Source organism: Delphinapterus leucas, chromosome 10, assembly GCF_059928025.1.
Source record: "Delphinapterus leucas isolate spDelLeu-1000000601 "Yukka" chromosome 10, BTC_Dleu_Yukka2, whole genome shotgun sequence".
NCBI lineage: Eukaryota > Metazoa > Chordata > Mammalia > Artiodactyla > Monodontidae > Delphinapterus > Delphinapterus leucas.
This window is the reverse complement of record NC_143138.1, coordinates 40348341-40362812: the sequence shown is the minus strand read 5'-3', so window position 1 is coordinate 40362812 and position 14472 is coordinate 40348341. Positions and strand designations below refer to the sequence as shown.

At 55.7% G+C, this 14472-nt stretch overlaps 1 protein-coding gene across 1 annotated transcript in view; it reads right to left on the bottom strand.

The window, feature by feature from the left end:
• GRM4 (glutamate metabotropic receptor 4) overlaps positions 1-13049 on the bottom strand; it is a 95995-nt gene extending 82946 nt beyond the window's left edge. The window contains exon 1 of the mRNA XM_089919871.1: positions 12531-13049. Coding sequence (XP_089775997.1) covers positions 12531-13049 — 519 coding nt within the window. The remainder of the gene's footprint in view (positions 1-12530) is intronic.
• Positions 13050-14472: the final 1423 nt, after the last annotated feature.

Below are 14472 nucleotides of genomic sequence, written 5' to 3'. Positions count from 1 at the left end.
CCAGCAATCGTATCTACTCATATTTATATGTATAACATAAATGAGCACTAATGTCCACTAAAAGACATGTACGCAAATGTTCAGAACAGCTTTATTCCTAATAGCCAAACCCTGAACTCAGCCCAGATGTCCAGCAGCAGCAGAATGGGTAAATGAATGCGGAACTACACAAACAATGACACAGTGGAATAGTGCAGAGCAATGAAAAAGAGCAAATCATCAAAATACCCAACCACATGGGGGAATCTCACAGGTAATGTGAGTGAAAGAAGCCACACACAAAAGACTGACTGTATGACTCTGGTTGTATGAAGCTCAAAACCAGACAAAACTAATCTATGGGGGCTTCCCTGGTGGCGCAGTGGTTGAGAGTCCACCTGCCGATGCAGGGGACGCGGGTTCGTGTCCCGGTCCGGGAAGATCCCACAAGCCACGGAGCGGCTGGGCCCGTGAGCCATGGCCGCTGAGCCTGCGCATCCGGAGCCTGTGCTCCGCAACGGGAGAGGCCACAACAGTGAGAGGCCCGAGTACCGCAAAACAAACAAACAAACAAAAAAAACCAATCTATGCTTTTAGAAATCAGGCTACCAATTAGCCTTGGGGAGGGAGGGATGTGGACTGGGAGGGGCTCAAGAGAATGTTCTAGGGAACTGAAAATGTTCTGTATCTTAATTTATAAAAGCTCATCAAGTAATGCCCTCGAAATTTGTGTACTTTACCGTGTATAAGTTATACTTCAACTACTTTTTATGTAAAGAAAAGGTAGACAGAGCATTCTTCAGGGGCTGAGGGGACATCAGAAGCAGAGGTTAGCAGATTGGACATTGCAAGGGGTGTGGTCAGGGAATGACCCCGGGGAACTGGACTGGAGCTGGCAGGGGCTGGAGGGAGGGCTGGAGTTGAGGTGCACGAGATGGGTACCAAGGCAAGGCCACCCTGGGAGCCCTGGGGCTCCTGCCTCCTTCTCCCAGGCCCCTCCTGCCATGCATCCCTCCTGCCCACAGCAAATGGTGCGAGTGAGGTCATCTCCCCTCCCTGCTGCACCGGCCCCCTGTCCACATCCTCCCTCAGCCACCATGCTGGATTGCAATCCTAGAGCTGAATTTCCTGGGCTTTGGGGGCTTTCCTCCTGAGGAGGAATCAAGTGAAGCCACAGTCCCCCGGCCTCAGGCCGGCAGAGTCCAGCTGGGCACCTCTCCCCACCCCCGTGCTCTATGCCCATGGCATCATGGAGGACACCTGGTTCTGCCTCCTACGCTGCACCTGCCACATCCACCTTTCCACCCACCCCCAAAGGGAGCACCTGAACACCTGTCACTCCCAGGATAACCCATCCAATTAGGTAGGGCCCTGCCACCTCCTGCTTCCCAGCACCCAGCACCCCAGCCTTCAATGCCACAACTCCTTGTGGAGGGAGAGCCCCCTGGACGTGCACAGACACGGCCGAGGAAGCGGCTCAGAAACCTCACACCCCACCAGCCACCAGTGAGACATGACACGAGCCCACTCGCTCCTCTGGGCAGCTCCTGAGCTGAGGCCCAGAGGCCAGCTCGGCCCTACCTCCCACGATCCACTACACGAGGCTGCACGGGGGCCAAGTCAGGATCAGCCACAGGACCTCCTCTGGGGCCACGGTCCCGGCCACGGGGCGCCACCAAGTCCAGCCGTCACCCCTTGCTGGCAAGAGTACAAGAAATTATAAACACGCTTGCCCTTTGCCCCAACACGTGTCTGCAGGAATTCACCCTACAGAGACCTGCGGAGTGGCCAATCACAAAATTACCCATCGCGGCTCTTTGTAAACGCACAAGATCAGGAACTACTAAGTGTCCGTCCTGAGGAGACAGGAAGCAGGCAGTCCTGGGGGCCACACAAAGCCCTTTCGCGCTGACAGAGGCGAACCCCAAGAGCACTGCGAGCTCACCCAGCAGGGGCTGCGGATGTGTGAAAATGGAGGGCGAGAACACACGTGTGCTGCCCCCCCCACGTGCTGGTGAATGTTGCCTGGAGTGTGTGACACGGCAGCCACGCCCAGGCTGAGAGCTCTCTGGAAGGCACGCAGGGAGCGATGGCTGCCTCCACGCTGTACTCCAGGGGCTGGGGTACGTCCTCTGGCTCCTTTGAACACCCAGGGGAAGGTCTGAGGCACTCACACAGTAATGCTGTCACTGAAAAGGAGGCCGTGCCTACGGTGCTCCAGGTCCCCCAGCGGCCAGACAAAAGGCTCATTCCAGAGACAGAAGCATCTTTAAAGGAGACCCTGTCAAGTCCCCAAACACACGCACCCTCTCTCCCCCACCACCAACTGAAATGCTTGAGAGAGGGGTCAGGACTCAAGGCCGGGAGAGCCCAGCACAGGCGGTGGGGGAGCCCCAGTCTGATGTTGGGAGGCGAGAGGAGGGGGTCCTGGTCCAGGCTGAGCGGCCAGGCCCAGGTGGGAATGGGGGCAGGGAAGGCAGGTGAGGGGGCTACTCTCCTCTTACTGAGTTTGTTGTACTTTCCTAATTGATTTTGTCACCAGGATACTTAGGACCATCTTAGAAACCACTTAAGCAATTTAAAATAATCAAAGTACTTAGAAGGCACTTAACGTTTCCTCACACTTCAGGCTTCCCATAAACCCCTTCCAGCTTCGACCCAAAGCCATCCTGCTGTCTAGAGCGACCCCTGTGGGGAAGGCGGTCGCCTGGTCAGGCCCAGCTCCTGCAGCCCCAGGCAGGTGGGAGAGCCAGGCCCCCACAAGCACACCAGGCTCCCTCTGTCTCTCACTCCCCCTCTCTCTCTCTCTCTCTCTCTCTCTCTCTCACACACACACACACACACACACACACACACACACCAGGACTCTCCATAGCAGCCCCAGCCCCAGCCCCAGGAGGCGAGGCCTGGGCCTGCATCTCATCACCTCGCCCCAGCCCAGGCCCCCTGAACAGGTGGCAAGTGGAAAGGTCAATTGGAATATAAAGCAGAATTTTCCTTCTTTTCATTGCCAACATGTCTTGGTCATAAAAATGCTAGTTTAGTAATTCAGGGGAAACCGAAAAGTACACAGTTCAAACCGGGCTTGGCAGGGGGAAGTAAAGTGGGCTTAGCCCTGCGGCCTGTGAGCCCCACCCATGCGGCAGGCACAGCTCCCTCGCCCAACTCCTGGTCCCAAGGATGGCAGGCTCCCTGATTTGTCTTTCTGTCTGTATCCAGGCCGGGCACCAAGAGAGGTCCAACCCAGTCCTGCCCTCAATGTGCATACGAACTCTGGGGAGACCCAAGAATGCCACACGAGAAACCCCATGTACCCCAGGATTTCAGACCTTGGAGGGTCAGGAAAGTCTTGGATGTTGAGTCAGGGCTTGGGGGAGAAGCCCGACTCTGCCCGTCAGGCATCAAGGAGGACATTCCAGGAGGAGGGCATGGCCCAGGCAAAGGCGGGGAGGCAGGCTTTGGAAAGCACGGCCCACGATCAGGGAAGGCCACGGGTGGTCAGCCTGAACCTGAGGAGTAAGCTCGTCGCTCCTTCTGCAGGAAAGGCTCCAGGTAAAGGACCGGGGTCAGAGCCCACCTAATCCAACACCCTCGGCTCATAGAGAGGGCAGCCCACCCACCCAAGGCCACACAGCGAGTCAGCAGCAGAGCCAGGCCCAGAGCGCAGGTCCCTAAGCTATAGGAGACTTCTGGTAAGGGGACCCTCAGCCCTCCCCAAGGGGGGAGCCGGAGATCACCCTACCATCCCCCACACCTAACTGGGAGGGTCGGGAGGACCCCAGGACCGTCACACAGGGGGACTCGGGTACACTCACCAGAGTCATTCCTCTGCCCAAAGCCAGCAACCTGCCCCTCCGCCCCACAGAGCCCCCCACCCTTCATGGCCCAGACCACACGCCTCCTCGAAGGCCCCTTGGATACTCTGTCAGCAAGAGATGAGGACAAATATAATTGACCCTACTGTGCGCCCAGCCTGCCACCCGCTTCCCATTCTTATCATTCTGCATCCACACCCTAAAAGGTGCATGTGATTCTGCCCATTTTATAGATGAGATGGTGAGGTCCAGACAGGCCCAGTGATCTGGGGCCAGGATCTGAGTGACCTACTGTGTGGCTGCCTCTAAGGCCATTGCTCTGGGCTGCCCCCCCATGGCCAGGCACTCAGCCAATATCGAGTCCCATGCCAGGCACTGCCCTGAGCTCTTTCTGTGTAATCCTCGTGTAATCCTCACAAGGCCCTATGAGGTGGGGGTTGCAAGGGTCCCCAATTTTACAGACAAGGAAACTGAGGCACAGAGAGGGGCCTCCCAGGTAATAAACGGCAGAGCAGGGGTATGAACCAGGCCATCTGGCCCAGGGCCCATGCTTTGACCACTGAAAGCTACTGCCCCTCAGGGTCCCCGTCTGCCTCCCTCCTGTCTCCAGCTCTGTTCATCCTCAGGTCAGGGAGCGGGGAGCAGGGAAACGAAGGGGGAGGAGTTAGAAGAGGTACAGGGGGCTTGGGAGGGGGAGGCCAGAGGCCAGCACGGGGAGAGCCAGGAGAAAGAACTAGCCTCTCACATGGGCTCTACCCTTACATCTCCTCCCCATCACCTCTGTGGCTTCACAAGGACTGGTCAAGAACCACCTACCTATTTTACAGGTGAGGAAACTGAAGGCCTGAGAGGCCCAGTGACTTGCCCAAGGTCACCAGAATCCTGGTAACCCTCCTCCCCCAATACCCTTTGCAGCTAGAAGGAGCAGATGTGGGTTTTGGAGCCCCCTTGGTCCTCCTCCCCCTGGCCCCAGGGCTGTCTGGGTCCTCCCTCTTGAGCTCCTGGGTCAAGTCAGCAACCAAGCACAGTCCTGCCCCAGGGCCTTTGCACTTGCTGTTCCCTCTACCTGGAAAACTCTTCCTCCAGATATTCGTAGGGCGACCTCCTTCACTCGACTCAAGTTTATGCACAAATGTCCCCCTTCAAAAAGTCCACCTCCAACCATCCTGTCTAAGTTGGCACCCCCACCCCCCATGGCTTTCTAGCCACCTCCTTGCTTTGTCCTACAAGGAAGAGCTCTCCCGTGACAATTTATGTGTTTTACCTGTTCACTGCCTGCCTTTCCTTCAAACGTGGAAGCCCACGAGGGCCAGGCCTCCATCTGCTTTGTTGCCTGCTTTGTAAAGTTGCTTAGCGTGGCGGTTCTCCACCTGGGGTTGCACGTGAGTATCACCTGGGGAGCCCAGGCCCCATCTCACATCAATTAAATCCAAAATCCTGGGGTGGGGCTCGGATACCCAGGAATTTTAAACTCCCCAGCTGATTCCAATGTGTAGCCAGTTGGAGGCCACAGCTCTAGCAGGGCGAGGCCCGGATACACACTTGGTGAGTGAATGAATGAATGGATTCTTACAGATGGGCCAACCAAGGTCCAGGTAGGGGACAGCGAGCCAGAAACCAGCAGTCATGACCTTGAGCTTCCCCAGGCTCAGCCCCACCTCGGCCCCTCCACAATGTCACACACCTCGCCCAGGGGCCCTGTCAGCCCTACCCACGCTCCAGGAGCCCACCAGGCCTCCCTCCAGGGCATCTCCAGGAGGTCTACCCAGAGGTCCCCCAAAGGCCTCCACTCTCTCCTTTTCATTCCCAGTAATGAGCCTGTTCGCCAGTCCAGTGATCAGAGCTGAAACCCTCTTGCTTCCACACCCAAACTTCCCGCGTTCAGAGAGGTCCTGCAACCCGAAGGTACACATCAGAGGAAGTGGGCTTGAGAGGCCTGCGGGGTGGGCGGGGGCACTCGCTGGAGAAGCCAGATGGGACAGGAATACCGGGACACCAAGGAGGACTCAGAGCATCCATCCAGCGGCCAGCTGAGCCTCCCAGCAGGTGTGCAAATACAGACCCAGCCCCCAGGGCTCCTCACCACTGGAGGCCCAGGAATCCAATGCTCCCCAGGTGACTATGATGAGCTTCCAGGCTTGAGAACCACCAGGCGATGCAACCTGTACCCCAGTGCCCCACCCACAGGGAAGGACTTGCCGGGAGCACAGAGAGAATTGGCAACTCAGTGGTCAGGGCTGTTCCCCTCCCCTCCCCTCCCTCCCCACTCTGTTTAGATGCTGGCCTGACCCTGGGTCTTGAGGCCCCCTCCCCAGACTCCCACCACAAAGGGACACCTAGGGTTTGGGGGAAAGAGAAATGCTGTAAAAGCAGAGGGAGGGCTGCGTGGTCCTCACCTCAGGAGAACGGGCCCTGACAGTCACCCTCAGCAAGACCACTTCCTACACCTCCTCCACTCCTCCCCGACCCCCTCTCACACCTTAATGTCTATCCAACCTGTTCTCGTAACACCGGCAACCCCTAAGCACCTGCTAAAGGCTTTGCATACTTTATCGCTGCTGCCTAATGAGTATCATCACACTCCTTCTTACAGACACAGAAACTGAGACTCAGAAAGGCCACACAGTGAGTATTGGGCCAGATCTCACCCAAGACTATCTGATGACCAAGAGAAAGGAGAGCAGAGTGGTGAAAAGGGTAGATTCAGGGTCAAACAGCCTGGGTTCATATCCCAGCTCCACCACTTACTAGCTGTGTGATCTTGAGGAATTTGCTTAGCTTCTCTGAGCCTCAGTTCTCCGTCTGTAAAATGGGGATAACCACTGTACACCTACCCCTGGGGGTTGCTGTGAGGACTGGGGCAGACCCTGACACAGGATACATGCCATGTAAATGCTGTGATTATTTTACCCCAACGACCTCTTCAGGAGGGCCCCTCATTCACCCCCGAACATTCACTGAGTGAGCCTTCTTGGGACAAATCTCTAATAACAGCCAATAGTGGGACATGGGGATACCCTTTAACGGGGAACAAAGCATTAAGCAAAAAGAATTCCGTAAGTCAGCAAGGGGCTGGAGGTATTTGGGAGGAGGAAACAGGTGGCCCAGGGGTCACCAAAGTGGTGGGCACTGGTGGCCAGTGGCTGGACCCCATGGTAAAGTGAGCTTACCCACACTTATCCCCACAGCCAGGAGCTCATGCAGGCTCTGCAGACAGGGGCCACCCTGCTGTCATCGCAGAGTTTGGGGAGACATGGGGGCTGCAAATGGCTCACTCTCCATGAGTCCCTTCAGCCATGATTTCCTGAGGGCCCCCCATGGACCTGGGATCTGTTGGGGTCCTATAGGTGCAACTTAGAGGCCAGCAGGGGTCAGCTGATGGTCTCTGTCTCATCTACTTAATTCCAAGGGCATAGCTCAAGAGCAGTGCTAGACAATATGTAAATGAACAGGCATGGCTGCGCTCCCATAAAACTTTACAGACACTGAAATTTGAATTTCATATAATTTTCCTGTGTCATGACATATTGCTTTTAATTTTTTTTCAACCATTTAAAACACGGAGACCATTCTTAGCTCATGGGCCGTACAAAAACAGGCAGCCGCCCAGAGGGGAAGCCAAGAGAAACATGAAAACAAACAAAGAAATACGGACATGACTACAAACTGTGGTGAGGGTCATGAAGGGGAAGATGGGAAAATAATATAGAATAACTGGGGGATGGAGGGTGTTTCTCTGAAGAGAGTCCACTTAAACTTTAGGTTGAATGAGAAGGATGCAGCCTCAAGGAGTAGGAGGAGAGCATTCCAATAGAGATGGGACAGCAGGTACAAAGGCCCTGTGGTGGGCAAACAGCACAGTGTCTTCAAGGAACATAAAGAAAACAGTAGGACTGGTATGGAGTGCACCTAGGAGAGGCAAAACGATGTGGTCAGAGCACCAGGTAGCACAGGGCCTGTCAGACTGGCAAGCATTTTGGAAGTTTGCGTTTTAATCTAAGAGCAATGCAAAGTCAAGAACAAGTTTAAGCAGGGTGGGGAGCAGGTTGGATTTGGCTTTTAGCAAGATCGCTCTGTTAGCTGAGCAAAGGTTGGGCTGTGGAAAGGCCTGTCTGGAAGCAGGGAGAGGAGAGAGGTTTCTGCCGGATCCGGGTGAGAGCGCACAAGGTGGGGGTTGAGGAGACTCCAGCACGAGGACGTGTCCTAAAGGAGAGCCTGCAGGATTTGCAGATGGTAGAAAGGCAGAGGTCAAAAATGCCACCAAGTTTCTTGGCCTGGGCGCTGCAAGCACAGAGCTGTCTTCAAGGAAGACAGGCAGGCTGTGTGAGAGTGGGTGGACCCTCTTGAAAGTTCCTCCTGGTTGTGCAGTGAAAACACTTTCAAGACAGAAAAGCCACATCCTCAACAGAACATGGGGTATCAGCTGAGCCACAGAGGTTCCCCAGGAGCCCTGGGCCTGGCACTGAGGGGCAGACAAGCCAAGCACCTGGCAGGCAGCTTCCTCTAAAAGGCACCACAAACCCTTACCAGCACTCACAGCCCAGCGAGGGACAAGCCCTCACAGGCCAGGCTGACGTGGCACAGAGAGCCACTGTCGCCCACCAGTGTCCCTGGCCCGGCCTCTCCTAGGAAGCTGGGCACCTGCCCTCCACCTGCTGGCTGGCATCCCCTCTCCCACCTGCCCCTTCCTGCCCTCCCTCCACTCCACCCCAGTCTTAGTGCTCAAACCCCACTGTGGTGACAGCCAGAAAACCCTCATTACCTGCAAGTTAAGTTGGCCACTCAGTCTCCACACCACAGGGAGACACCTGAGGCCCAGCAGATGGTCGGTCCTCTCCAGGATCAGCCTCAAAGGTCACCATCTGTCCCTGCCCACCCGGTCCAGCCTCTTCCACATCAACGGAGCCTCTCATGCTGACTTAAGGCCCAGCTACAAGCTGTGCAATGACATTTTCTGCAGGCTGACTGTGTGCCAGGCACCAGGCTAGGCCTTTTCTGGACATTAACCCTTAATTCCCACACCAGGCCTAGAAGACCACTGTCATCCCCTTTTTACAAAGGAGGAAACCGACGCACAAACAGGCTAAACGATTTGCCAAGGTGGCGAAAGCTGTCTGGCTCCAGTCTCCAGATTCTTAACCACCATGCTAGGCCACATTCCCATCTTCAAGCCTCAGTTTTTGTTGTTGTTGTTGTTTTTTCTCCACTGCAAAATTAATGAGGGACTCAATGCAATGATTTCTGGATCCTTCTGAGCTCTTACAGGTCAAGGATTGGAAAACTGTTTCCTTCCAGGGCACTTACTATGTTCTTTTTCCCCCCAACAATAACTGCTCTCAGGAAAAGATGTTACTGACTCGTTCATACTATGGTGTAAGTGACTGGTATGGTGAGTAGATATGGTGGATATGGTGAGGTAACTCTGGTGGCACAGCGATTCAGACTCAGATCTGACTGGCTTCAGAACCTGGGCTGTTCCCACGACATAGCATCGTAGAGGTCACATCCTCTGCGTTAGGCTCTCCTCTGAAAAGTATTCTTTACCTCCATCAATATTCCCTTAACTAGGAGAATGGAGCCAGAATGAAGATGAAGGAGTGGGTGGGAACAGGGGAGTAAAGGATATAAGCTGTCAGACCCACAACTTCCCAAAGTCAGGGCTTCTGATCCCTAATGAAGGCCTGGGCTTGAGGCCCCACTTCCAACCCAGTTGCTTTGGGCAGGCAGTCTGGAAGGAGTCAGTTCTGGGAGCTGGGACCTGACTCCCAGCCCTGGCCCGTCCCTTGATCAGGGCTCAGTTTCCACAACTGTACGACAGGAAGTTGGCCCCTCGCAGCTCTGGCAGGTGTGAGTTTTGCTCATACCCTGGCCTTGACGGAACCCCATCAGCATTCTCCAGGCAGGAAATTACCCCATGTGCCCCCAAACCCAGAGCTCCTCTCTAAGCTTTGCACAGGAAATCCACCTCACGGAGGAAAGAGAGCTGTAATCACAGCCTCTGGGGGAAGTTCCCAGCAGACCCCACTAATAGCCTTGGCAGGGAGCGGGGCTGGGGCGCAGCGATGCCCTTTGAAACAGACACCTGACACCGCAGCTCCCCTGGCCCCCAAGATGCCCCTCCCTCACCCTTCCCTGCCTGAAGCTCTGCACCTGACCTCCCTCCTCAAAGTTCAACCTTTTTGTCTCTGTAAGTGGCTTTTCAGTTTCTGGCCCAGCCTCTCATTTCTACCAGTTTAATTATTGAGGAGCCCTCTTGTCGCCAGCCTGGAACATTAACGCTCTTAAAAGGGACCCAGGGACTTCGTACCATAGCCAGCTGTCTCCTTCTGCCTCTCTCCCCATCTCCCCCACTGCCCGTCCCCTTTCCTTTCCCAACAGGCCCCTTCCGTCCCCCTTCCTTCTCCCCTCCCTAGGCCTCTACCTCCCAGTCCCATCTTGCTCTCCGTGCAGGACAAAACCCAGGCCACGCCACATTCACATGTGACCAGATGGGCAGCGCAAGAGCCCTCGGCTGGTGAGGCCCTTTGGCCCCAGACCCCCTCACCCCACCAGCGACCTTCCCCATCCTGGGAGAGGTCAGCACAGCAGTCACAGCCCACTGCTGTGTGGGGCTTCCAAGAACCCGCTTCAAGGCCTCATGCTGACAGCGACCTTTCTTAGAGCCTTGGCCATGTGTCTGGTGACACCTCTCAGCTCCTTTGATCTTTTCCACCTCCCTATAAAGTGCGTACTGGTTCCCCTCTGGGAAATGGCGGGGAAGGACCCTTACCAATGTCATAGCCCCAAGGGCCCAATCACGTTGTTTTATCATCTTTATAAAACACTTTTTAAAACACCCAGGCTCACCAAGGTGTTTAATACAAAGCTCAGAAAAGGACACTGAAGCAGCCCCACCTGTAGTCTGGTCTTCTCAAAGGCTGGGGGGCTGTGCCCCACTCAGACAGGATGACAGCTGCTGACCCAGGTCGCCTCACCTCCCAAGCCCAGGGAAGGCAGGCTGAATTGGTGACACAGCTCACCGAAGCCATCACTAGGCCCTGGGACCACAGAGCCTTGCTCCCCCTCCCCTCTGGGTCTCTACTCCTCACTGCAGAATTGGGCAGGTGGAGGGACTGGACCAGTTTCCCATTCCCCAGCCATCCCACCAACGAATGTCCAGAAGCAACACTGCTCCCCAGGGGTTGTTCAAATTGCCCGCTACAAAGGCAAAGTCTCCTTCAAGTCTCCAGCTTCAGCGTGATTTTGCATCCTTCAGAATGCATCCATCTGTTTTTAAATTAAAATAATGTTTTCATCTGGATCATCAAGCAAAACCAACACCACAGGAAGAAGACCCCAAGGCAAGGACTGCACAGCACACGTGGCCCAGACCAGCCTATGGCAAAGTTCCAACCCCGCCCCTGCTGTGACAGGACAACTCAACCACCTTTCTTCCCCACCTACCCCCGCAGCCAACACAGAGACATTCGCACCGTTCATCCCCACTTCTACCCCGGCCCCCAGAAATGCCGCCCAAGTACTGATGCATCATGGGATTGGGCAAACGTGTTCCAGAAAGGGTCCAGGAGAGACGGCTCCAGCCTCAGCGCTTCCCATCCTGCATGAGGCCAAACAGCCTCTCTCTGTCCACTCCCTAACTCTGGAGCCTTTGAGGAGACAAGGGGCCAATTCCAGAGGCCAAGAATCTAACACCAGAGTGAAGAAGGGACCCAGAGGCTCCATTTGTGCCACCTTCCTCCTCCCTCACCCTCTTCTCTCTCCCTCTCTCTCTCTCTGTCTCTCTGTCTCTCTCTCTCTCACACACACACACACACACACACACACACGCACGCACGCACAGCAAACGAGGAGGCTCCCAGAGAGAAGCAGGCACATAATTATTGGTAAAATGCTTGTAATGTTTTTCTCTCTACCCAGTAGCTTTCAGTAGTTTTAGCAGCTTAGCGAAGCACTTGGCTCCAATTGAATTGCAAATCAGCAGCTCCTGCCCCAGGAAGAGAGGAAGGGAGGCGGCAAGGAGGGGGCAGGGAGGGATTCCAGAAGGAAGGGGAGAAAGGTGTGTAAGGAAGAGGGGCAGAAGGAAGGTAATGAGCCAGGGAGGCTAAGCTCAGGGCCAAGGGCACCAGAAACAGGGACTGCCCGCTCCTCCAGGCCTTTTCCCGTTCTCATCTCCGTTCACTGCGGGCTCGGTAGCCAACACCTCATCCAAAAAATCAGGACACATCTTCTAACTATAATCCTGAGGTGGAGCGGGAGGGCCACGCGGGGCTTTCTCAGCTGCCCAGGAGAAAAACAGATCTTTCTTGGCAATTGCAATTATTGAAAAACAATGTCAAAACAAAAGTCTTGCTTTTTCTCCCTGGCAGTCTCCAACATTCACATTCTCATTCTATGTTTATCTTTTAATCTGTCTACCTTTCTATCTACCTAAATTTCTATTCGTCCATCTGTCTGGGTTTTTTATATTTCTGTCTGCCCATCTCCTCCTCCCTTCTGTTGTTCGCCAGTACTTCCTTTCCCCTCCCGGTTCAGAATTCCCCGCAGAGGAGCAGAGTCGATCAAGGAGCTGCCTGCAGCAGGTGCTGTTTCAGCACCACGGTCAGCACCACGGAGCTGGGTCCCTCCTCACCACAGGTCAGCCCCAAATTCTCAGATATTGCTCGGGGAGCTGGGAAACACACTCTCTCCCTCGGATTCAGGAGGAGAAGAAGAGAAAGGAGCTGGGCAGGCACTAACCTTGAAGAGACGAAGGATGTTGGCCACCATGATGGAGACCGAACTCCCTGAAGCACCGATGACACCCACCACGCGCTCGGGTTTAGTGATGATGGGCGGGCCGCCGCTGCCACAGCGGACCTCCGTGCCATCCTTCTCAATGAGCGCCTGCACAAAGGTCAGCGACTGCTCCAGGGCATGGGTGTCCCTGGAGCAGGTGTCCAGTATGCGGGCGCCCAATGTGATGTTGGGCAGCAGGTCCGGGTCATTGTTAATGCGATCTAGAGCAAAGAGCATGGCCTCCAGCCGGTGGATGCCCTTTTCCTTCTTGAGCTCTCCGCAGGCCTTGCCCTCTGAGCCCCGGCCGTGCACCGGGAACAGGCCTCCCAGGGTGATGTCACCATCTATGCGGATGGAATTCATTTGCGGGTGGCCTTTGGGCTTCCCCAGGGAGGAAGGCACCCAGGGCCCAGACAGGCTGAAGAGCAGGCAAAGGAGCAGCCGGGCCCACCACCAGCCCCAGCCCCTCTTCCCAGGCATCTCGGAAATCCCTAGAGACCCATGAATGGCAGGCCTCCCTCCTAGCCGTGTGGGCCCCTGGCCCACAGCCTGGGGGAGCAGGGGCAGAGCAGCCCCCACAAGTCTCTCCAGTGCAGCTTCAGCAGCAGGGTGGCTGATGGCAGCCAGCAGGCTGAACCATGCTGGTGTTCCTCGCCCCGCAGGCAACGCTCAGTTACGGGCACAGGCCATGCTCCCAGATGGCAGGGCGTGCCTGGGGTGCAGCAAAGCTCTGGGCTTGGTCCCCACGTCCTGCAGGCCTGTTCTTGGTGGATGACTGTGAAAGGAGGAGAGTGCTCCTAGCTTGGCAGATCTTGGCATCAAGGGGAAAACAGCTCCAATGCTCTCCTCTTACCAACCTTAAAGAGAGAGAGAGAGAGAGAGAGAATCAAAGAGAAGCCCAAAGAAGACATTAGCAATTCGGATCTCTCGTCAGGAGCCCGAGAGCAGGAGATGCTGGAGGTTATAGCCAAAGACTCCACAATCTCCTGAGCTTGGTTTCCTCCCAGCTGCTGCTCAACTTTGGTCCAAATGGGAGAATTTGAGGCAGAAATTGGGTGGTGTCTGAAGATTTCTTAAGGCCTGTGCCCACTACCATCAGACCCGAGGCCTCAGAGAGCTCTCTCCTCAGGCAACAGCCTGGGAGGCTTGGGCAGAAGAGAGGCCCCTCTCAACACTCACCCACAGGAAGGAGCAGGCAGAAACCGGTCCCACAGGGCACAGCTCATTTCAGAGATGAGGAAACCAAGGCCCAGAGCAGGAGAGCACCTGACCCGAGTCACACAGGGGGCAAGCAGCAGAACGCTGCCTGGAACCCAGCTTTCTGGCTCCCAGCTCTGGAACCAGACACACTTGGGCTCCTTGAGGACTCAGAGACAAGGAAAGCCAACGAGGCCCCAGGAGAAGTCGTCTGGCTGAGAGCTGCTCAGCCTGAAGGCCAGGGAGAAGCTGAGGCTGCCAGGGAGAAGCTGAGGCTGCCGGAGGGGTTTGGGGTTCTCCTGCTGAACTGGGGAGGGCTAGGTGGACCCTCCCATTTCCACCCCAGCTGCCCCACCCCGGCCGGCGGGTGGTGGGGGAGGGGGGGCGGGCGGTCAACCCAACTGAGGCTCATTTTCTCTTGCTGGGCCTCCCTCCCTCCCCTCCCCTCCCCCTCTCTAAGGGTCTTTCTCTCTTAGTTTCTCTTTGCTCCTTCTCTCTTCCCCACTTCCTCCCTCTGCGAGTGGGGCTTGGGTTCTGGCCTGAGCTAGCGCACGTTATGGTGATGGCCGTTACTATTGTTGCTGTGATTAAATATTTATCTGCAAGGGTGGAGGAGGGAGTACCAGCTCTTCCTCACTCTCATGGCTAATTTGGGCTAATTTCCCCAGGACGTCCTTGTGTGGGCCCAGCCTTCCCTTACAACCAG